The 25,630-nt window shown below is 39.8% G+C and overlaps 1 protein-coding gene and 1 pseudogene across 1 annotated transcript; one reads left to right on the forward strand and one right to left on the reverse strand.

Annotated features, from left to right (window-relative positions):
• LOC101574254 overlaps positions 1-355 on the reverse strand; it is a 6,055-nt pseudogene extending 5,700 nt beyond the window's left edge.
• Positions 356-3,182: 2,827 nt separating this feature from the next.
• LOC101574653 (cytochrome P450 2B4-like) lies at positions 3,183-21,297 on the forward strand. Its single transcript, XM_012513304.1, has 9 exons — positions 3,183-3,353; positions 11,517-11,679; positions 11,821-11,970; positions 13,517-13,677; positions 14,190-14,366; positions 15,178-15,319; positions 19,448-19,635; positions 20,041-20,182; positions 21,200-21,297. The coding sequence occupies exons 1-9, from the start codon at positions 3,183-3,185 to the stop codon at positions 21,295-21,297; spliced, it is 1,392 nt and encodes a 463-aa protein (XP_012368758.1).
• The last annotated feature ends 4,333 nt before the right edge of the window (positions 21,298-25,630 follow it).

The following is a 25,630-nucleotide window of genomic DNA, read 5'->3' on the forward strand; positions in this document are numbered from 1 at the left end:
CCATTTTGTATCTGTGTATTCAAAGTGGTTAGGATAGATATATAGTTACATTCCCTTAATGAATAGAGGGATTAGTTCTTATGGTGTTCGTAAATAGAATATCATTTCTGCATCTTGTACAGCAATTAACCACTAGGAAGAATGTATGCAATGTGTTATTTATTGAAACTCTCTTACGAATTTGGTTTGAAACTGTCTCAATGCTATTTGTTTCTCAATAAAATTATGAAAAAAAAATTTAAAAACCCAAAAATATCTCCTGCAAAACATGAGACTTTCTAAATTACTCATCAATCACTTCATGTCTTCCCATTATGGATGTTCTGAAGGCCACGGGTATGCTGTCTTTGTCCATGGTGCTGCCAACTAAAATCCTGCCCTATATTTTTTTCCTCAATACAGGAAGCACAACTACTGACTCATCTACCAGCTAAGCCGATGATTGAGGTCAGTTCCAGGTTAGAGAGAAGGTAAGTGTGGAGGGAAGGCCAGAAGCTACAGCAAGAAACAACTGACTGGACCAGCAGTTCTAGCCCTCCAGAAAACTTTACAGAGAGCATGGAGCTCTTACTACAAAGGTGATTCCTGCCACAGAACAGGTTTGAGTTGGAGAAGAAATCCAATGTGCAAACTGCCATATTTGAGAGGAATGAACCAGGAGACATTTAGAGATGGGTTAATTATTTAACACTGTGATGGAAAATTTTTCCTTAAAATTTCTGGTGAGTGATATCTGCAGTACACATTTGTGGAGAGATTGAGGACTAGATCCAGTTCCGATGAGAAGTCTAAACTCAAGTCTGCAAATACATGGGTTTGAAGTAAGGCAGTACAGTAAAAAAAAATCACTATTAGGCTGAAAAAATGGGAGAAGAGATAGAGACAGAGAGAAAGAAAGAGATTGAGAGAGAGACAGGGACAGACAGAAAGAGACATGGAGACATGGAGAGACCTAGACAGAGACAGACAAGGAGACAGAGAAATAGGTTGACAAAGAACAGGGAAAGACACTTACACACTGAGGAACAGATTATGGAGAGACATAGATGCAGAATGGAGTCTTTCTGATTGTCCTTTCTGTCTTGTTTCTCTCCCTCTCAATCACTTCTGTCTGTCTCTCTCTCTCTGTATCTGTCTCTGTTTCTGTCTCTGTCTCTGCTTTTCTCTACTCTTATCTTACAACCTTAGTGATGTTTTTCCCGCTCTGGCCTGATTTCTAACCCATGTACTTGCAGAACTGAGTTTAGGCTCCTCAAGAGATTTGATAAGATGGGGACTTCCACGTTGGATGGGAGGCTTCCTAGGGGTCTCAGCTGCCCTGATGGGCTGGAAACGTGCACCTCTTCAAAGGGTGAGGACTCTGTGTAAAGCATCCATGCCATTTTGCAAGGAAGTCCCAGATTAGAACACTCATCCATTTTCAGTGTCAGATAACCTAGCATAGCAGGAGCAATGTCCCAGGATCAAGAAAGTCTGTTGTGGCACCACTGCAAGGTCACAAAAGTATGGATTCAACCTCTAAATAGTTTTGTTCCTCTGCCCCTTCCCATGAGTCAACATAGTATGACCTAACTGTGGAGTCATAGTCCTAAATTCAGCGAGTGTTTGCATAAGATGGCAAGAATGATACTGCTGCTGCTCTATCTCCTCCCGTATTTCATCTCATTTCCTCCGTTTTGTACCTGAAATTGACTCAGCACCATAAGCTTTCCAAGCATGCACTGTATGACTGAACTACATATTCATCCCTATTAATATCAGTCTTTTATTTGGTTTATATTTTGGCATTTCATGTAATAATAACAGTGATTTCTAAACTTGTATGCTTTATTTATTTCACTTGGCATAATGGTTTCAAAGTGCAACCATGTTCCTACAAATGACTCAAGTTTGTCTTTCCTGATGGCAGAATAGTACTCCATTGTGTACACATGCTACATTTTCTTCATTGGTTCATACGTGAATGGACACATTGGTTGTTTTCAAGATTTATCTATTATGGAACGTGCTGCTATAAACGTATATATGCATACATCACTGTGATACGATGTCTTTAACTCCTACGAAAGATACCCAGAATGGGAATGGCTGGTCTAATGGAATTTATAGTTCTACATCTTTGAAGCACAGCCATACCATTTTCCATAGTGGTTTCACCTGTTTATTTTCCCATAAAAGTGAAACTTTGAAAAGAAAAAAAAGCTGATTAGGTAAAGAGGGTTCTGCTCTCATGGATGGATTGCCATTGTGGGAGTGAGAAAGAAAGAATGTTCCACACCTGCTCCCTGTCTTAGGCATTCTCCATGCTATTTGTCCATGTAGTGCTGCAGCTAAAAGATCCATGTCAGATCCCATTACAAAAAAATTGAATTGTACCTTCAGATCCATGAGCCAAATGAATTACATTTCATAGCCAATTATCCAGTCTGTGCTGTTCTGCTATAGTAGACAACAGATGAAGTACAATGTATCTCAAGATCTGAAAGGGGAAATGGAGAGAGAGAGAGAGAGAGAGAGAGAGAGAGAGAGAGAGAGAGAGAGAGAACCTTCCCAATGAAGACAGCCAGAGGCCTAGTGGGAACTCTTCTATATTAATGGGAGCAATGAGAGACCTGGAATAAGTACAGCCAGCACATGCGGACTCATCAATACTAGCAGAAGTCCCTACCATCTCCCCTATTAAATGAAAACACCTCTTCATATAGAACATGAAATAAATATACAGATGTTTTCACACATGCAGCAATGTACACAGAAGCACATTTGGACAGATACGCAGAAATATGCGTTCACATTGACATGTAAAGTAGTGTTCATACATAAAAACATACAAGCATGTAGAGGAAGTTGCAATCCTGGACAGACCAAATTCAAGGGGAATATGACCCTTCAGAAAATTGACTACACAGGCACAGAAAATACAGACACACACTCATATGCACCTTGGCCTCTCATTGATAGAATCTGTGCCAACATCTACGGAAGGGCTAAATTACAGGGGAGTGAGCAGGAATCTGGGATACCCAAAGAGGAGGAGTGGCTACTTTCTCTCTTCTAAGTCATACCCTTGGACATGGATGATAAAGGAGGCGGGATTTGGTGAAGTTGCATAAGTTTACAAGCTTAGGATATAAGGTTCAGCTTCAGGCTGCAGAGGAGTGGACAGCAGTGACACCGAATACATGGAGCTCAGCGTCCTCTTCTTCCTTGCTGTCCTCACTGGCCTCCTGCTTCTTCTGTTCAAGGGTCACCCAAAGGCCCATGGCCACCTCCCACCAGGCCCTCATCCTCTTCCCTTCCTGGGGAACCTTCTGCAGATGGACAGAAAAGGGCTGATCAAGTCTTTCCTGAAGGTGAGACACAGATGGAATGAACCCCTGGTGGGCTGGGAAAGCAAAGCCTGCTTTGGACTTAGAGCCTGGGTGGGGAAAATCAGTGTGTAAAGACATGGTTCTGACCACTGTTGGAATGCAGTGACACCCTGTGTCTGGAGATGACAGGGCATAGAGAACTGTCTGGTTTTGAGCCAAATGTGTAGAATTTCACTGTCCTCTGCTGCTTGAAGGATGCCTGCTTAGAAGGCAGAGAAAAAGGACAGAGGCACCAGTAAAAAAAGATTTTGGCTTTGTCAGCATAGAGAAAAAAGCTTGGCCTGATTCAACTGGAGGGCAAATAGAAGGAAGATGGACAAAATGTAGGCAGTGAAGGTGCTTACTAGGGAAGTGAAAAGTAGGAACATAAACAAGATAACACTGTGAGATATACTTGCCTCAGATTCCTATTATGAATAGATCTGTTATATACAATAAATACCCTAATAATCCTGGCATTGAGGAGCCGGAGGCAGGAGGATTATCATGAGTTTGAGGCCATCCTGGGCAACATAAAGAATCCTATCTCTAAAATAAAATAATAATACAAAAGCGAAAAGTCTCGATTTCTTTATTGACAATAGAATCATACTTATGTTAAGCTCCTTTCTTGAATGTTAAATGTTCAATATCAAAATTTTTATTGTAGGGCCGGGGAAATGGCTCAGTGGAATAAGCGCTTCCCTGGCAAGCGCAAGCGCCTGAGTTCAATCCCTGGTTCAGTCCCCCCACCAAAAAAAAATTTAGAAGTTAAAAAAAAAATTTATTATAATTCAGCACTTTCAGATCACAATCAAGGCATAAAGGCATAAAAATGTTGCTTGTTTTTATCAATCATAAAAAGAATCTAGGGATTACTAAGCAATGTACACACAACTTGGCAGCCATGGTTTAAGGTTTCATTATGTAATTTTACTATGTATTTATTTGTCATAGTGGGGATTGAAACCTCAGCCTCTACCCTTTACTATTCCCCAAACACTTTTCATTTTGACACTGACTTATGATAACGTGCCTAGGTTAGCTTTGAATTTGCACTTTATCTGTCTCACTCTTGTGAATGGCACAGTTTGGAGGACTATGCTACCACACCAAACTATTCACCTACTTATAACTATTGTTTCTTCTTAGGTTTTTTTTTACGTGTGTGTGCAGGGTCTCATTACACATACCATAATAGTGGTAATCCTCCTGATTTCTGCCTCCCAAGTGCCTACTTACAACTATTAATAAGTAATCAACACCGACGGTGGTGAGAGAGGTAAGGCACAGTAGTAACAGCCAGTTCCTTTGTTTCCTTGTCCTAACAATGTGGAAAACACATTGTGACAATCTTGGGTTTCTTTGCAATTTGCTATCAATAGTTTGTTTTCTGATCAATGATCTGTTTATTAATAATATCACCTTTTTAACTTTTTGTACCAGTAATGGTACTTGGGACTGAGTCCTATGGATAAGGAGCATATGAGAAGATATAACATTCTGCTCATTTTCTGCTCATTTGAAGGCCTAGACAGGTTTTATGTAAGAGGAAGGTTTTAAACAGATTCCTAAACCCTGGAAGAGTGAGGAGTGGGGATAAGACAACATTTCCCATGAGTGCTGGGATAAAAGTGAAGAAGTGGGCCTGGGAGAGTTCTAGAGTATGGAACACACAGTGAAGAGGAGGCAGGCACTGAACTGAGGTAACATGAGCAACTGGGTGAAGAGAAAGGGAGCCAAAATCAATAAAATAGTTAACCTGGGTAGGCTAAAGAGAGCCTCCTGGCAGCTTTGTTTTCTGTTTCTCTATCTTCTGTTGCTATTTCAGAGGATAGGAGTTTATAAACTAATGAGACTCTAAAACACTGAGCTAAGTGTTTTAGAGTCTGAGGCAACACCAGGCAGTACGATCCGTTCAGCTTCTGGTTATGGCTTCCTATGGTACAAGAGGGGAAAGAGAAGCTGCAATATGCAAGATAGGCCCAAGCATAGGTGCAGCACTGCTTTGTAACAACCTGCTTTCTTAAGAACTAGCTTGGTCTTAAAGAAAAGCATTCATTTATTTTAAGAGTGCCGGGGATCTAATTACCTTCCAGTAGGTCCCACTTTTCAAAAGTTAGATCCACCTCTAAACATGGCTGCCCATGCCCAAGACCTGAAAATATAAATCTATGGGGGACATGTATGCATCATATTCAAACCATATATATGAAAGAAGCAAGAAGAGAGAGATAACTGATCCAGACTGAAGATTGACTCCTAAGCTTTGGTGGTCTTCTGCAACAACCAGCTTGGATCACTCAGGCATCCATATGTGAAGATTGGAGCTTGATGCAAATATAGGTGCTTACTGCTGAATAGGCTTGGTGGGATCCAGGTCAATTGCAAGCTGCTTGACTCAGAAATCTGAGACTTGCCAATGTGTCTAAGAATATGCTCTGGAGCCTTCATTTGTGCCTCAACAAGGCAAGGGCTGATCTCCTCTTCAGCTCTGGTGCTGCAGTTGTTGCCATGTGAATTTTTGTCCAAATGTGGGTATTATCAGGATGAAGGACACAGCGCTTGTCAAAATTTTTAGTCTTGGAAGCTCACTGTAGAGTCCCCATTAGAGGACTGCAGTAGGAGACTGAAGAAACTGAAAACGGACTTATGGAGAAAACTGGAGCTGTTCTGAAACAGAGATATCCTTTCTTTGCCTTTTTAATTTTTCCAGGCTCCAAGCCTATTGGTTGATGCCACAACATCTGAATTGGGTCCTCCTCCCCCAGTTTGCTGGCCCACATGTCAGTCATCCACAGAAACATCCACAACTGCGTTGTACTAATCTGCTGCACAGTTCTGATTCATGGCAATGCACTTAGCACACCTAACTGTCAAAAGTAGGATGAGATCCAGTTGTGCAAAGCCACAATAACAAAGACAACCTACAGAGTTTAAGAATTCTTAATATTTAAACTATGATATGAACTCTCTACAATTTCTTAATAGTATTTTAAGATATTTCGTCAAGTTCAAAATAATGCACCAATGAAATTAGGGTTTTTAATATTTAGGAATGGTTCTGGTTATTCCTCATGTTCAAAAACTGTATTTAGTTTTCTACTAAATGTAAATTTTTGACTATTGTGAATGTAAGAAAGACATCAACACTTTGAAATTATAAAATTATAAAAATTAACAATTTTATATATTCAAATACTGATCTATGGGGGATTATTTCAGTATCATTAAAAAACCAACTTTGCACATAAAACACTTGATAAAGTGTTGCCTTTTATAGTTTTATTATTATTATTATTATTATTATTATTATTATTAGGACATGGAAACTTTTTACCTTTGCATGCCTATTTTTGAGCTTGGCATGGTAATGAAGGTGTAAGATCACAGCTAATGTGAGGATGAGTAAGAAAGAGTACCGCAAATATAAGGTCAATGTAGACTACAGAGTTTAAAAACAAAGTGAGCTATACAGAGATCCTATCTCAAAAAGACAAACAAACAGCCCAACATACTTCTTATCTTTATTCCCTTTCTTTTTCTTTTCCATTAGAATTCCCTGTTTCATCACTTCCTACACAACTCTTTGAAAATTTATGTTTCTACTTAAATTGTATTCTAAGTTCAAGGCTTGACTTGAACTCAAAGATGGTGCAGCTGATCTTAAATTCTCAGCAATTCTCCTGCCTCAGTGTACCAAATACAAGGACAACACATACACACTAAGTCACCCAGTAATTTTCTCTTTTTTATGGCAACTGTTTCATATATCTTACAGGAATAGTTTGGGGCACCGGGAAATGCTTTATGCACTCTCTTTTTGCTGCTATTCACCCATTCTCTTCATTCTTATTGTTTCTTAGGTGTCCATGCAAGTATCACTTCTCATGAGAAATCTTTATAGATCCTCAGACAAGGTCATACCTACAATAAGGTTTATTTTTCTAGAACGGAGTTTTTCTCTGTAGCCCAGGTTGTCCTCAAACTCACAGTGATTATCCTGTCTGAGCCACTTGAGTACTGGGATGGCAGGTATGTGAAATCATGCATGGTGTCACCTTAATTCTTTGCATCACTTGCCTCTCCTTGTTTACAATGTTCATGTCAATGTTATATTTGCCTGATCACTGTGCCGAACAAAGGGCTTGGCTCACAACATGGGCTCAGTAAATATGTACACAGGAGTCAACAAAAGATCAAATGAATGGGGACACTGAATGTAACTCAGCAGGACTTAATGGTCAGGACTTGGGAAAGGCTGCCTGTCTTTGGGGCCATGGATCTGGCACCCTTCCTTTAAGTGTTTTATTGTGTCCATGGTGACCTCAAGTGCATAGTTCTGCATTTAAGTTGCTCTTTATATAGCACAGAGGTCCTATATTGTTTCTTTTTCTGGGTTTTGGGCTTACTGGAACAAGTCACCATTTATCTCTCCTCTTTCTCCCTTTAGAAATGGTCTCTCCTATGCCTGTCTCACCATTGTATTAAGTTCATATCTGGAGGAGAGCTTGCTTCAGGAGAAATCATACTTTGGTTTCATTGATGAGGTCCCTGACTTGTGTGTTGATGCTGGAATGGGTTATGACTTTTGATCATATTGTGATGGAGTGAATGTATTTTGCACATGAAAAGGACAAGAAATTTTGGGGTCGGGATAGAAAACTATGTTCTGGATGTATTCTTCAGAGTTCATTTGTTGAAGACTTGCAATGCAACAGTTCTCATAGGTGGGATGTTTCAAAGGTGATTATTTCATGATTAATGTGATTGCCACTGAAGTGTGCTTCCTGTGGAGGCTAGTTTGGTCATGTGCATGCTTCTTATCCTGTACCATCTATCCAAGACAGCAGACAAAGAAGGCTATGCAAGATCCAGATCTATTTGACTTTGGACCTCTAGGCTTCAAGAACTATATTGAAAATCTACGTTCTTTACAAATTACCCATTCTCAGTCTTTTATATATGGCAGCACAAAATGGACTAATGTCAATGGCGAGGCACAACATTAGAAGTTTCAAACTTACAGGTCCACTGACAGTGGGAGGGTAACTGAATTGAGCAGCTGGAGGTCTGCAGGTCTCTTCTATCTCCCCAATACTAAAGTAACTCTGCTTGATAGTTTGGGAATCCGTACAATTTCTGAGAATATGATTAAAATTAGACTATTCTGAGTCTACAAAGGGTCCCTTAGAGATCTTTTATGGATTCTCCGAGGCTCTTCTAGGAATCCACAATCTGCCTTTTTATTTGGTTGCATAAGTCAGGGGACCAACAGATGTTAGTTTCAAGATGGGAAGCTCTGGGAATGGAGACACTGTTCTTTTTTTCTTCTCCAATAACATCCCAAATCCTTTTGGAGTTGGAGGTTTATAGTTTCTATTCTATGCCATGGTGACAACAAGAATATGAGGCTCTTAAGATTGCTCTGAAAAAAAAGATAAAGGGGCTTTATCTTGGTCTTAGTCATCAAACAGAAAAGTATAATAATAAGGTATGAAAATTAAAGCCACATTAATATGCTGAGCTGCAAAGACTCAAGTCAACAACTGATATTGTCAGTCCTATGGAAAAGCCACTACTATTATGGACTATTAGACTATATTGGATTATTTTGCTCAATTCACACACCTACAATATTTAAATGGCAATGGAATACCCATCTTTGATAAAATTAGAAAAAAGGGGTTACAAATGAAGAACCATTTTGTATCTGTATATACAAAATAGTTAGGAGAGACATACAGCTACTTTCTCTTAATTCAATGGGAAGAAAGATTTGTACTAATAGTGTATGGACAGGATATCATGTCTTCATCTTGTACTATGAATTACCAATATGAAGACAACAATATGCAATGTATTAATTATTGAAACTGCCCTATTAATTGGTTTTGAAATTGTCTGATTGCTATTTATTTCTCAATAAAATTAATAATAATAATGATAATAATAATAATAGTAAATGCTCTGAGGATTAAAGGAGACATTGCATGGATGTGATATTTTGATCACTAATTTACTTCTTTGTTAATTCAACAATAATTTCCTTGACAATTTCTATGTCCCGGGGAAGATTTTGGTCATTGATAATGTGGCATCTTGGACAAGGCATATACAATGTGTAGACTTAAAGGGAGTCCACGTGGAGATACAGATAAAAAGAAACAAAGAGAAATGATGTTGCCACATAGACTAAAGCTATTTTAATATAAAGCAGCATGATATTTTAGAATGTAGAGAGAACCATTTTAGACAGGGATCAGTGACAGACTGTCTTGCTTTGCTTCTGATCAGAGACTCAAAGGTGTGGGTGCCCGTACCAAAGGAAGAGGTGTTTTTCAAGGAAGAAAACAAGAAGAAGTCTAGGCAGCAGCATGCTGCTGAATCAGTGAGCCAAGGATGTATGATGGAAAGAAACAGAGAATTGACATGGTCAGGTTATATGGGGCTATACGATCCATGGTATAGTCTTTGATCTTTTTTCCATGACATAGTTTCCCTGGAGATCTTGACGAATGTGGAAATATTGAGTAATTTACACTTTTATAGGATTGTTGTGATTTGGTTTGTTTTTGAAATCATTTTAAGTAGCATAAAGTTGTGGCAGAATTGATCAAGAGAGAAGCACTCGTGAAAGACTGAAAGCATAGGAAAAAATATACTTTATTGAAATCTGGTGACCAACACCCTATGCTTAGTCAGAAAAACCAAATGTTTGTGCTCATTTTGACTTTATGTCCAGGTGATATACTTTTTCTGGTTCCCATGGTAGCTACATTACCACATTATTTCATTCTCAGGAATTTTACAAGAATTCCATATAATTGTCCCAAAATTCACATTTCCCAGACACTGTTGGTTACCTAGCAGTCATGCAGACATTGGTGTTTAACATTTACTCTACTTCCGAATTTCTCTAACTCTCTGTTCCTAATTTTATGGCCTTGTTTTTCCTCTTAGTTTATGGTCAGCTTCATAGGCAGAGGTAATGGAGTGAGTTCATCTGCAGTTTAAGTAAACTTGAGTGACTTTGAAAATGGAGTTAGAAAAAGAAAAGTGAGTACCCTGTGCTCTATCAATAGGAATAGAAGCAAGGAAACTAATAAGAATCCTTTGCAGAAGACACCAAGAGACATTGTAATAGTAAGTTTTGCAGAGTTTTAGATCAAAGTTTTCTAAAGTTGGATATTATCTCCCAAAATGAATAGCTCAGTGGACACATTATCATTGCAATGTAGATGAAGTGACAACCTTGTGGTATTCTGACAACACGGGTTGACTTTTGAAACATTTTATTTATATTACTACATGTTTGCAGTACACAGTGTTTACATTCATCATGGGGATTGTTACTTGTGCACAATATAGTTTAATTATTTTTGAATCCCCTTGTGTTCTCCTCCCTCCTACACTTTCTAGCTCTTAGTACCCTTCGTATGGGTCACTTTCATCTCTATTTGAATTTTATGTAAAGAAGATGGAAATTAAACATGCTGCTGTGTCTAGTGCCTTCCACTTAACATTGTGTTTGTGAATTCCATCTGGGTTATCAGTTATAGCTGTTGTGGTTCGTTTTTCATTGTTGAAAACATTCCATTGTGTGAATATTTCACTACTTATTACATGTATTTATGATCACTTTACTAAAAGAGCTTATATGTATTATTTTCCTTTTTCATTTTGGTAAGCCACTACACAATTTTGTTGAGGAACTTATGGTGGCGAAGTTGCAGAGCATGTTTATGTTAGGATTCAGTACATACCACTGGCCTTCTAAACCTGTGCATTCGGCATTCACAGATACACACAGCTCTGGATTGAAAAACTTTTGCTTGTATTGAATATATGCACACTATTTTTTGCCACTAATCTCTAAATGATACAGTAGCACATTCTATATAACATTTCCTATGTATTAGATAAAAGCAATCTACAGATGATTTGATGTATACAGGAGGATAAATACAGATTATGTGCAAACATTTTTAAGGATTTCAGTGTCCAATTGAGCCCTGAGATCCACTCCACATAGACACCAAGAGGCAAGGACTGAGGATCCTGTTGACTGCATTTAATTGCGATTGTGTATTAAAGCATTTTAACGTTTTAACAACTGATTTACATACTGACTAATAGCAACCTTGGTATGGATTTGCTTGACAGTTCCGAGAGAAATATGGAGATTTGTTCACCGTGTACCTGGGGCCAAGGCCTGTAGTCATGCTGCGTGGGCCAGAGACTATACGAGAAGCTCTTGTGGATCAAGCTGAGGCATTCTCAGGCCGAGGGCCAATTGCTGCTGTGGAGTCTGTATTTCAAGGATATGGTGAGGACGCTAAAGCCATAAGAAGGGGCAGGCCATAGATGGGACTTGGGCAAGTGGAATCTGATAAAGGAGGAAAGAAACAGGGAGGGATCCCTCCTGTTGAACTTCCCCTGTAACCTAAGCATCTCCTACAACCACTAGGGTTGGTCTTTGCCAAAGGGGAACGCTGGAAGGACCTTCGAAGATTCTCTTTGGCCACGATGAGGGACTTCGGGATGGGAAAGTGGAGTGTGAAGGAGCGGATTCAGGAGGAGGCTAAATTTATGGTGGCAGAGCTGCGGAAATCCCAGGGTGAGTCTTCAAGGTGGGGTTTGATAGGAAAGAAGCTAAGAATACAGAGGGAAGGGCCAGATGCACAGCAATAAAATCACAGGGACATGCATGGAAGAGAAGTGTAGAAATACGGACAGACAGTGATAGGATGATAAAGTGATGGAATAGACATGAAGAGAAATAAGCAGCAGAACATGACATCCACAGAAGGAAGTGTGATGTTTACAGTGTGCAAGAATATCTTTAAGTAACAGGTTTAGTGAGTGTCTTCTCTTAATTTGTGTCCAGGGAAATCATTTTAAGAGTTCAATGTATGCATCAAAAGATTTTATACAAGTGTGGATCATGTAAAACAGAGCAAAGGGAAAAGCGGTGACACCAGATGTAAACATACTGCACTGGTCTTTTCTTACCTTCAATGAAAACAGATGAGCAGGGAGTGAGCAAAATGGCAGGTGTGTTCAGCTCCTGGGACACATTTTCAGTTTCTTCATAATCCTCAGTTACAGGGAGATAGAGGTGACAGGACTCTGCTTTTGTACCTCCATGGATGGTTTTTCTTCATTCATGCCAAGTATTTCTCAAGAGTGGAGATTCTGAACCTAGAGAGAAGCAGCAGGAACAGAGAGAGTAAGAAGAAAAATGATGGACATAGAGACATCAAAGAGTAAGTGGTAGACATGGAGAGAGCAAAAGGAAAGAAAAGAGAAAAGAGAGGAGGAGAATCAAAGAAAAAATAATAAAGGTAGAACAAAAGCGAGAGTGAAAATTAGAAATAAATAGCCAAATGACAGGGAAAGGTCCATAGAGGGATGTAAGAAGACAAGTGAGAAGGATGAGGGGAGAGAGAGAGAGAGAGAGATAAAGACAGAAAGACAGAAAGACAGAGACAGACAGATGAGACAGAGACAGAGAGACAGAGAGAGATGGAGGCAGAGACACAGACAGAGACAGAGAGACAGAGACAAAGACAAAGACAAAGACAGAAAGATAAAGAGCAGACCATACCTACCTGGTGTCCTTGGGCTCAGAGCCATGCTCCTCATCACCCTAAGGCTGGAGAGGGACAGATATGAAGAACGCAGTGACAATCAAGTGAGGAAGTTATCACGACTTTTAAACTTGCACAGTGAAATGATTGGCCAAGCTCAATGACCTCTGCACCAGGCCATAACTTTCTTAGCTTTATAGGGGTGAGATTCAGTACAGGAAGTACCACCCCTGGGTCTGTCTCTTCACTCCCTGGTCAGAATCCTGGCCCCAAGAATGCATAGCTGTGCAGCCTTGGTCATATCATTTAATACATAAATCATCCATCTATAAAATGGGGGATAATAACAGAATCGCATATTCCTTACCATGTTTTTGTGTAAGTAAGTTAAAATGACCCACGAATAGCTAAGAATACAGCATGGCACATAATATTTGCTGATGAATGTCAAAGTTTATTGCTATTCTTGTCTTTTATCACTGAGCTTTAGCAGTCACACAGAGACAGGGCAGAAGTCAAATGCTCCCCAGAACCCTGGATCTCTGTCCACTGAATATCTGCCTTTTCTCCCAGGAGGCCTGATGGACCCTGTATTGTTCTTTCATTCTGCCTCTGCTAACATCGTCTGCTCCATCGTCTTTGGAAAACGTTTTGACTACAAAGATCCCCAGTTCCTTCGGATGCTGGACCTGATCTATAAGACCTTTATGCTCGTCATCTCCTTTTCCAGCCAGGTCAGGGGGAATATCAGAGGATGTGTATGGGGGACAGGGCACTCAAGTCGTGGGTAATAATGCTATGCTTTTGGGATCCAAGAAATGCACTTAATTCAGGGAGAAGGGTTCAGAGAACACAGAGGGATGGGGACACTTAGACCTGAAATGAGGGAGATAGGATGAGCAGGGACTAAGGGGCTAAGAAAACAAAGGGGCATGAAGAGCATGGTGAATTAAAGTGCTAAAACAAAGAAAAGGAAGGCTTGGGAAATAACAGAAGAAGAGAGAGAAGACTGAAAAGGGAAAAATAAATAGCAGAGATAGATCCTGGGACACAAAATTTGTGTGTGTGCATGTGTGTGTGTACATGTATATGTGGTTATGAAAGAGGAAGAGAGAGGCAGATTTACAGTAGAGACAGAAGGAGGAACAGAGATTCCCCAGGAGGATAGGGGCCCAGGACAGCTCCCTCCCTCTATGATCTACTAGACGAGCACTATGTGGACCTAACTGCTCCATCTTTCTTGAAGGTGTTTGAACTCTTCTCCAGCATCCTGAAACACTTTCCTGGCACACACAGGGAAATCTACAAAAACCTGCAGGAAATCAACACCTTCATTGACCAGAGTGTGAAAAAACACCGTGAAACCCTTGACGCCAGCTCCCCCAGAGACTTCATTGATGCCTTCCTGATCCGTATGGACAAAGTGAGATCAGGAAGAGGGGAAGGGATACAAGGGGAGGATCAGGGGTGGATTGAAGCAAAAACAGAGATGGAACAAGAAAAGAAGGGAAAGAAGAAGAGGACAGAGAAGAGAGAACAGGGAAAAAGGAAGTCAGGAGAAGCAGAAGCAAAAAGCATTTAGCAGAGGCAAGAGTGAGGAAGGAAAAACTGAAGTGGGAGGAAAAAGACAAGAAGCAAGAAATAACTAAGGAAGAAAATTAAAGAGCAAAAAAAAATGCAATAAAATGAAAGAGCTGCAGAGGAAGAAAGAAAATGGGAAAACGAAGTGAGAAACAAGCCAAGCACATGAAGGCAGATTAAAACAGCCTGAAAGAATAAAAAGGAGAGAGACAGACAGACAGACAGACAGACAGACAGACAGACAGACAGACAGAAAGACAGAAAGACAGAAAGACAGAAAGACAGAAAGACAGAAAGACAGAAAGACAGAGAGACAGAGAGACAGAGAGACAGAGAGACAGAGAGACAGAAAGACAGAGAGACAGAGACAGTGAGAGACAGACAGACAGACAGACAGATAGATAGACAGACAGACAAAGACAGAGACAGAGAGACAGAGACAGAAAAACAGAGAGAGAAACGTGGGAGTGGGAAACCTACAGGGAGAGGAGAGAGAGACAAAGAGCTGAATGGTAAGATAGCGAGATGCAAAGCAAGCCAGATTTTCTGAGTCCCAAAAACAGAGCAAGCATACCCAGAGGGACAGACAAATCTTCTAACAGCAAGTTTTTCATCCTCCCTGATCCTCTCATGTCTCTTTGCTCTGGACCTAGGACAAATCTGACCAGAACACTGAGTTCCACTACAAGAACCTCATCCTGACCTCGCTCTCGCTCTTCTTTGCTGGCACAGAAACCACCAGCACAACTCTACGTTATGGCTTCCTGTTTTTGCTCAAGTACCCCCATATAACAGGTGTGCAATAGGTAGCCCATTGAGAAGAACTTTTGATGTCCTTTGGGATGCAGAGGCAGGGTGGGGGACCTCATGGATGACAGGTAACACTGGGCACTTATGCCATGAACTCTACAGGTTTCAGACAAACTCCCAGCTAAGCCATTCCTGGGGATATACAGGGGAATGAAAAATCTATTGGCCTGTTTTTCTATTGTTTTCTCCTATCACACTTAAAAACTGAACCATCCAACCATTCATCTGTTTATTAATTCACCTGTATACTTACTGACCTCTTATCTGTGAAAGAACATATATTTTTATTTATTTATTTGGATTAACTGACTCATTTGACACTGTTAGTTGTCACGGATACATTGGCTCATTGAATTATTCATGCATCCACCCATTCATTTATCTTTGAACTAGGTTTCATTCCCTAATCTGCAGTTTTTCAATCAATGCTTCATTCATCCATCATTCCTGCATTTCTTGAGTTCATAACTCATTTGTTCACGCAAGATTCACTTTTTTCTCCAAATCTTCCATGCACTTATTAGTTCGTCTCATCATATCTTCACTAATTTATTCATTATACAGCCCTTTATAAACCTAGGGCTTATGTGATTATACAACAGCTTATTGTACTGAATGTGTACTGTTTATTAATAGATTAAGTCATCTTTAGATGATTGATGAATCAAATATGTACATCTATTCGCTGGTTTGTTCACCTCATTCATTGATCAATTTTTTCATTTATTGACTTAGCCATTGATTGATTGATGAACTCATTTTATTATCTACTTGTGCAAGTATTAATTGATTCTTTTCTTCTGCATTATGATTTTTGACCTAGCAATGACACATTTGGGTGCACAAAAAACATTAGCTCATTTCTTCTTTATTTTAGAGAAGGAATTTTGTACTTCTTCATATAAAAATCCCTTCCAAAATAGTGCTGTGCGTGTATCTATAGCTGTGAATGTGGAGAGATTATTTCCAACATTAATTAAATTTCATTTTATTTTTAACTGAACCATACATAATTTTATTCAATGATATATCACTGATTTGGACATGTCAGTTATATGTTTTATTAACTAAATTACTATGTACACATTCTTAATGATGATTATGGGAAATCTTTATCAAAGCATATTAGCTTTTAAAAGAATGTAGCTCATTACTTGACAGATGTGAGTCACCATTCCTTTAAAGAGGAAGAGAAATTATATCAAAGAGCACAATTGTTTTTCTTACTCTACTGAAGATCTCTAAAATGGTTTTTCTACTCATTTTGTAATCACTTTTCTTTCAAGATTGATTTTTTTTCAGGACTATGCAAAATATAATTGTTTAGATGAAGCCATTTAAAAGGTCATTGAAGATTTCCACAAAACAGTATCAATCTTATGTCAGGTTACATACACATTTTTTCATTCATATATACATATATATATATATATATATATATATATATATATATATGTATATATATAATGTGTTTGTGTGTGTGTGAGTGTGTGTGTTCTGTAAAAAACAAAGAAGAACTAATATGAAGTCAGTGGAAAATGGAAATACACTTTTTAAAGTTTTGCATACTAGGAAAAAATATCCAATGTCTTATAAGTAGATTGTAAGTCAAAGAAACAGTATAAAGCATAAAACAAAGATTAAAATTAAACAATATTCAGAAAATTAATTAACATTAATTACTTAAAAATTAAATTAAATATTTCAAAATAATATTTAAAAATTAAAATTAAACTGTGAGTCCAAATAAGAGGTCAGAATTTAGTGTATCATGTGTATGAATCTGTGTTCAATTCAGAGTACTCACACAGTAGTTGATTAGGTTAATATACAAAATTCAACTTAGAAAAAGTTTCCATGATAGTAAAGCATTACTAAGAATAAAACATAACATAAATACTAGAATGGCAAATATATGACCAGTACTTCTATCCACTTATGGAGAGGATATCGCACAAAGTTCTAGTATGTGGTGGACATACACAGTGAGCATGATGCTTACTGGTAGCCAAGTGCAACCTTTGGGACTGAGCTACTGCTATTTCCTTGATATCCACTCTGTAGACCTGGAAAGAATCATGCCCCATAGGGTGCAGAAGAAGACTATTTGTAGAGTATGCTGATGGAAATATTTTGTTTCTGTATACAAAAGAATAATTGAAAGACTGCTGCTGTATACCTATTTTTCTCTTCTGTTTAGTGGTTTGCCCTATTTGGTGGATTGCTTCCATTCTCATTCATGAAGTTATGGTCATTTTGATCCCTCCCTAGAATCTCTTTTAGTGGTCTGTGTAAGGTTAGCTTTGTCATCGTGAAATTATTTAGCTGTTCTTTGTCATGGAAGTATTTCACTTCTCCATTTTATTTGAAAGAGTTTTGCAGGGTATATCAGTCTGGGTTGGAATTTGTTTTCTTGCAAGACTTGGTGTACTTACCTCCATTCTCTTCCTGACCTGATGGTTTGTAAGGAGAAATCTTCCATTATTCTAACATGCGTTCCTGTCAATGTGATTTGTTTCTTTTCTCTACAAGGTTTTAGTATACTATTCCTGTGCTGAATTTCTGGGATCTCGATTATTAAATGTGTGGGCGTGGTTTTAATTGTGTTGTTATTTGGAGTTTTATATGCTTCAGTTACCCTCCATTCTCTTCTTGATCTGATGGTTTGTAAGGAGAAATCTTCCATTATTCTAATGTGTTTTCCCATCAATGTGATTTGTTTCTTTTCTCTACCAGGTTTTAGTATACTGTTCCTGCGCTGAATTTCTGGGATCTTGATTATTAAATGTATGGGTTTGGTTTCACTTGGGTTGTTATTTGGAGTTTTATATGCTTCAGTTACCTGAATGTCTGATTGTTTCCCAATATTTGAGAAGTTTTCTGCTATTACTTTTGCCTGCATTCTTTTTATATCATTTATATTGACTCCTTCTTTCTCAGTGATGCCTATTAGTCTCACGTTCTTCATCTTTGCATCGAATTGCAGATGTTGAACTTTTTTTCTTGCATCCTAGTGGTTTCTAAGAGATCTTTTCTTACCTTTTCACTAACTGCAATTGTGTGTTCCAGGTGTGAAAGTCCAGTTTCACTTTCACCAAAAGGGGATTGCCAGCTTGTGATTGAAGTTTTAATTTCCTGTATAGCAATTTGAATCTGCTTAATGCATTCTATTTCTTTCCTCTATTGCCCATTGAATGATTCCATCATTTTTTCTATTCTCCTCTATTTTTATCAGTGTCTTCTTTAGAAGTACTTATTACTTTTTTCAACATAGTTATCATTTTTTGTGTACTTCAGAAATGATTTCTGATCTGTGTTCCTCTCTACCTTTCTGTAGTTGTTTCTTTATTTCAGAAGCTATAATTTCAGAGATTTCAGGTGTATGATTTCCAATTTCTTCTATGCTATTGTGTACTGCATTTGTTCTACGTGGGCTCAGGGCATGAGAATGCATTTGGCTGCTTCCTTTTGTCATTTTGTATAGTACTGTCTTCTGACCTTTTTTGTAGAGCTTTGATACAGTTATTATCTTTGCACCAGGTCCCGAGGTACCAAGTTCAAACTCCTTGAGGTGGGTGTGGCTTGGGTCTAGCTGCTGGGCTCAATTTCTTCCTGCTGCAGCCCTTGGAAGTGAACCTGCTCTGCCACTCTGGCAAGATGCTCTGATCCTGGAACAGCTGGATGGGTCTTGCCTCTAGCTGCCCTGTAGGGAGTTCTGCCACAGGGTTCTACACTGGGCCTACATGATGGAGGAAGTTTGACACACACGCCAGGCCTGGGAGCTAGATGGAGTGATGATCCGGTGGGCTCCGTGTGGTCCCACTCACACACCAGGCCTAGCAGCTGGTTGGAGGGAAGATCAGGAAGGGCCCAGCCAGCCACACTCACAAGCTGGGCCTGTTTGCTGATTGGATTCAATTAGATTATGAAGGGTGTGAATTCTTGTTAATTTCTCCCTCTTTCTCTCACCCACAGCTGATTGTTTTGAGAGTATCATTGGTACCACCCTCTTCTGAAGGATTTTTCTAATTCAGTGGTCCAAAAACAAATATGTCCTTGGTGTGATGAGGTGGGCTTTGTGAGGTGGGCTTCATTGTCCCTTATTCTGTGCAGAGAGAATCCAAAAGGAAATTGAACAGGTGATTGGTTCACATCGCCAGCCAGCCTTGGAGGACAGAACTAAAATGCCATACACTGAGGCTGTCATCTGTGAGATTCAGAGATTTGCCGACCTCCTCCCTATTGGTGTGCCCCACATGGTCACAAAAGACACTGCCTTCCGAGGGTTCATCCTGCCCAAGGTAAGACAAGATGGGATCCCACATCTTTGTGTGAATCTTTTTGGTTTCTTCTTTAAAATGTATTTAGTACAATGTCTGTAGGGTTTTACTACACAGATCAGATTCATAATGATCCTCCTGTTTTCAGCCTCCCAAGCACTGTGATTACAGGTGCATGCTACCACACAGTCTTAGTCACCTTCTCAGTGTGCCCTGGGGGGCTGGCTGGCTGGGCATGTGATGCTGTGGATTGAATTCTGGTCCCTGTGCTTGTTCTTTAGTATCTTAACCCATATTTGGACCTCTTGTCGTTTTCTCAATGGGGAAAGCTTTTTTCTGTTTTAACTTGTTTTATCCATTTGTTTATGTCTTTTCATTAGAAGCCAAACAATAGAAATCTCTTTTGATCTTTTCATGTTTCCTCAGAACACAGAAGTTTACACAGTCCTGACTACTGCTCTCCATGATTCATGTCATTTTGAAAAACCAGATACCTTTAACCCAGATCACTTTCTGGATGCAAAGGGGTCACTGAAGAAGAGTCCAGCTTTTATTCCATTCTCTATGGGTAAGTTGACCCATTTACCCTATCCCTCATTGTGGAGGATGATTCTGCTGCTCTTCCCAAGACAAAGGATTGCTTGCTTTGGTTTCCTGGACACTTTATTTTAGCCCACTTGCTTTAACCCAACTATCGCAGTCCATCTTCACTCCTACCCTTGCGGAGCCCTAAACAATGAGATTGTCTCAAATGGACATCGAGCAAACCGAATGTCCATTTTTCTTATTGTTTATATGAAATAATTCCCCAAAATGACTTTTCTCTATAATTTTAATTTTAGTTTCATCAGTGACTTCAGTGAACCTGTGCAATGGCCTCATCCATGACTTCATTCTCAGTGAAAGTTGAGAACAGTGGGGTTGCAGGAAAATGGGGCAAGGGAGAAAGAGAGAGAGAGAGAGAGAGAGAGAGAGAGAGAGAGAGAGAGAGAGAGAGAGAGAGAGAGAGAGAGAGAGAGAGAGAGATTGGCAGAGAAATAAATAGAGATATATAGATAGGGATAGATACAAACAGACCGACAGACACATAAAGGCACATAGTCTCAGAAACACATTACCATTCAGAAAAAAGCCACAAAACTGATTCCACACTGTAGATGTTTAATATGGACCAAGTATTATTTTGTGTTCTTATGAATAGCAACTTTACATTTTCAAAAGCCCTATGAGCTACATAGTACTCTTCTCTTATGAGAAATTAATAACACTAAAAATGTTACCTCATTCAGGTGCACATACTTTTGTATTCATATACACAAATGTGTATTTACCTCATATAGAACTACTGCACCATTTAGAAATTTGAAAAAATCAAAACTACAAATTTCTGTATCTTCTAACTCCTACTGAATACTGACTATCCACCCAAAGATCTATACCCAGTATCAGAAAGACTTAGAACCTCCTCCAAGTGCATGCAAGGTTGCAACTCAGACCTCACACCTATGCAGTGAGTACAGGAGTCTAAGCTGAAGGCTGTGACAGGGCAGAGCCTGACCCTCACTGTGATGCTCTCTGTCCACAGGGAAGCGCATTTGTCTTGGAGAAGGTATAGCCCGTACTGAATTGTTCCTCTTCTTCACCACCTTCCTCCAGAACTTCTCCATCACCAGTGGCTCCTGAGGACATTGACTTAACACCCCAGGAATTTGGTGTTCGCAGTGTACCCCCATCATACAAGATTTCCTTCCTTCCTCGCATGATGGACTCAGGGCAAAGGAATTAAGATTGCACCTTCATAAATGCCTGAACACTAAAGAAAGGCCCCTCACTTCATACATCGGAAAAAATCTATTGTGAACCATCACCCTTCCCTTCCTAGCTACAATTCCATGCAAAATTATCTTTGTGGAACTCTGTCCAAAATGCTGCAGTTTTCCCAAGGCTCTGTGTTGTATTCCTTTCTCTTGTGAATAGAGGTGAAGAAGTCAGAACTAGACTAACAAAATTTAAGCCCTTTTGCTGACTATATAGAAGTTACGGGTTAGAAGGGGAAAATTATCTGTATGACTGTGTGCAGTTCTGAGTCCCAGGATACAGCTCAGGCTGAGTAACTTTTCCCTGCCAGAATAATCAGTCTTCGTTTGTCACCTCCTTGTTATGTGTGTTCTGTGCTAAAATGTTCTATGTAAAAATTCCTCTCTCTGTGAACCAGGTAGTGGGTGCAGGGTACAGGCCCATTTTACAAGTGAAGAACAGAGGTAAGTCAGTAGCAACAGCTGCCCATGATCACAATGCCAGAGTGGAGTAATGGATTCAAACTGCAGCTCTGAGCTCAAACTCTTCACTATTGCACAATTGAAAGAATATCAACTTCACGTTGCATCAAATAGACCTAAAGTGTCCATTTCAGTGTATTTAATTCTTTTACAAGGTTATACAAAATTTACTATCTAGTTTCAGAAATATTTTTCATACCCCACCCCAACCCTGCACTTATTAAACAGCCAGCTAGTTCCTGATCTCCTTATCCAGCCCCTGGAATGCTAGTCTGATTTTTGTCTCAATGGAATTGCCTTCAGGCTTCTTGGATATTTTCATGTAAACGGAAAAATATAAACTGTGGTCTGTTGCTTGTTCTTTTTTTTAAAAAGTTGCACAAGATTTTTGAGATTCTACAATTTTGAGGAGAGGAGACATATGTTGCATATGGCCTCCCTCATTGTCCTGATTAGCTGATTTTCCCTGCTTTTTTCCCTGTAGAAGTCACCCTCTGCCTCTATCCCTTCCACTGTGTGATTATATATTGGTATTGTAGATTTCCTCACTTTTCGCTGTAAGTCTGTTAAGAATCAAATAAACCTGTAAAGTCTAATCACCCGATGATAAGGTGATGTCTATCATTTTTGTGTGTTTTCTGTGTATTATTCAGTTCCCAGGACCTATTCAGCTCACTCTTTGTGAGAGTCTCTCCCACACTTCCATGCCAACACCATGTAGGGTCAACCTGTTGTGCTCTTCGCTGTTCCACTCTGAGCATCTGGATGAGGGTGTGGTATGTGACAGTTCTTGAAAGTATTGCTTAGGAATGAATGAATAGATGAATTATGGGATAAACCAGTTACCCCTTTACATCTTCCTTCCAAGGGAGTCACCTCTGCTGTCAGACCATGTCATCATCTCTGTATCTCACTTCCTTTTGATATAAGAAAAAAAAAGTTCCTATTCCCAAAGGGCCCAATGGTGCCAAATCAGACTAAATTATCCTCTATCTCTAGTGCTCTCTGAGTTTTCCTCATGAAGATCAGAATAGGGGCATCTTCACTGTGGAACCAGCCTCCACACCTCCCACTGGCACTAGCACACTTTTCAAAGGGAAATGATTTACATTTAGGATTTTTTTTCCCTCGAAAACATTCTTAGTCAGCAGGTAGTGAAGAAGTGGCTGGATTTGGAACTCACCCTTAACGTGGTGAACACTGAGCTTCTACAAGGCCTATAAGTTATAGGCTTTCTGTATGCTCTGGAGTTGTTCTAGGGTTTCTGCCAAGATAAATTCCTGGCACACAGATAGCCATCAATCATAGGAAGAAAACAATAAGCATGGCTGTATGCCTTCCAAGGAACACCAAAGAGCAGACAGCAGGCAGAGGACCTCAGTGATGTCTAACTTCACCCACTTTTTCATCCTGATTAGCCTCTTGTGGCTCTGTATATGTGGTTTCCCCACTGCTAAGGGCAGCTTTCCACCCAGACCCTAGAGTCCACCATTGCTGGGGAACATTTGGTAGTAGACTCCAAGGATTTACTGAAATTCTCCCAGAAGGTGGGATGATGTGGACAATGGGTGGGAGGGCAGGTTGTGGCAGAAGGTAAAAGAGCTCAGAGGAAGCAAGGCAGTTTGAGGTCCCAAATTTAGGTTGGAATCTTCAGGCGAATTTGTGAGTTTTGCTCTTCCAGCTACCATTGGCAGCAATATACCCACTTCCACAAGCTTCTGGAGTGTCAATGGAATGAATGAAGGGAGAGTGGATTGGAGGAGAATATTCATAGATTTGAAGATTTGAACTTCCATTGGTGGAAAAAGGAAAGTTTCTGGACATTGGATGTGTACATTATTGCAATTAATAAGATTTAAGGCTAGGAATGTTTTGTGAGACATGCACCGTGTTTCTAGAAAAAGGACGTGTTTGTGGAGCTTTAATGGAGCCATAGAGTTCAAATCTGATATTCCTGAAGGGGTTGTAGTACTCAGAACTCAGGCTACAGTGAAAGAAAAGACCATATATACTGTGGACAACTCTTCCATTCACTGCCACAGTGATATGGGCATCCTGGCTTTATAGTTGCAGGGGAGACATAGGGATGTTGGTACCCGGGTTTCCAGCATGCTGTCTTACCATGTGGATACAAGGGATCAGGCGGGCCTTGTGGATCAGGCTGGGGATTTCTCTGGCCAAGGGGCCATCAAGATCACTGGTTGGAGAACTTCCACCACGCTCTCAGGACCTCTCCACCCCTCCAGACCCATCTCAGGACAGGCTTGTAAGTGAGAACTTCCACCATGCTCTCTGGACCCATCCAGATCCAGCCCAAGCCCAGGCCCGGTGAAAGTGTGCAGGGTTCTGAGCTCCTCTGTGCCTGCTAGGCACCTCAGAACCCAGCCTAATTCTGGCTTATGAGTGAGAATGTCCATCTCGCTCTTCAGACCCCTCCAGACACAGCCCAGGCCTGCTATACAGGCCTGGGGTGACACTGCAGTTGAAGTCACTGCAGAGAGGCTAGGGACAAGAACAACCCAGCTAATCCAGGAGCAGAACATCTTCCCAAAGGGGCACAATAGGTTCACTTTCAAGGGCTTCAGCAGGAACAAGTTGAGCACAGCGGACACACAAGGGAGGCACAATTGAATGAATTCAAACTTCATAGATATGCACCCAAATTTCAGTAGGTGCTAACATTTTAACTGCACCAATGTGCTACATCAAAGATCAGAAGACAGTGCTATACAAAATTTCAAAGAGAAGGAGCAAAATATAATCTCAGACCCTGAACCTACCCAGAACAAGTGCAGAAGACACTATACCAAAGAAATTGGGAATCACACAGCTGCAATGTCTGAATTAATAGCGTCTGAAGGAAAGAAATAATTGAGAAAAGTTATAGAACAACTCAGATCACAAATAACCTCTAGAAATTAAAAAAAATTGTGAATTAATAGCATCTGAAGTAAAGTATCAAATGCAGAACCATATAGAAGAAATCAAATCAGAAATAATCTACGAAGTAAAAGAATTAATAACTGCTTCTGAAGAAGAAATGGAAAAAAACATAGAAGAGATTGGAAAAACGATGGAATCCTTCAATGAGCAATATAGGAAACAAATAGATCTCATGAAGCAGAGTTGAAGAGACATAGAGGAACTTAGAATCTCAATTGCAAGGATGAAAAACCAATTCAGTTAAAGTGAAGATGGAGTTTCACATCTTGAAGACACCATTGCATCTAGTGAAAAGGTAAGAAAACATCTCTTAAAACAACTAGGATGCAGGAAAAAATAACTCATGACCTGCAAGATGATGTAAAGATAAAAAATGTGAGACTAGTGGGCATCAATGGGAGAAAAAGAGTTAATACAAATGATATAAAAAGAATACAGGCAGACGTAATAGCAGAAAACTTCCCAAATATGAGGAAATATTCTGACTTCGCCTAACTGAAGCATACAGAACTACAAAGATCATCAACCCAATAAAAACACACGGAGACATATAATAGTCAAGAACCCAGAAATCCAGCACAAGAACAATATACTGAAAGCTGCTAGAGAAAACAAACAGATCACATTTAAAGGAAAAGCCATCAAATAATGGTCGACTTTGCTTCAGAAACCATGAAGGCAAGAAGAGAATGGAACACAGCACTTCAGTGCTCTACGAAAACAAATGCCAGGCCGAGTTCCGGGAGCCCCCAGACCCAGTCCTAGCCCAGGTCCGGTGAGTGTGCGGAGAGTTT

Source organism: Octodon degus, unplaced genomic scaffold, assembly GCF_000260255.1.
Source record: "Octodon degus isolate 3935 unplaced genomic scaffold, OctDeg1.0 scaffold00428, whole genome shotgun sequence".
NCBI classification, from domain to species: Eukaryota; Metazoa; Chordata; class Mammalia; order Rodentia; family Octodontidae; genus Octodon; species Octodon degus.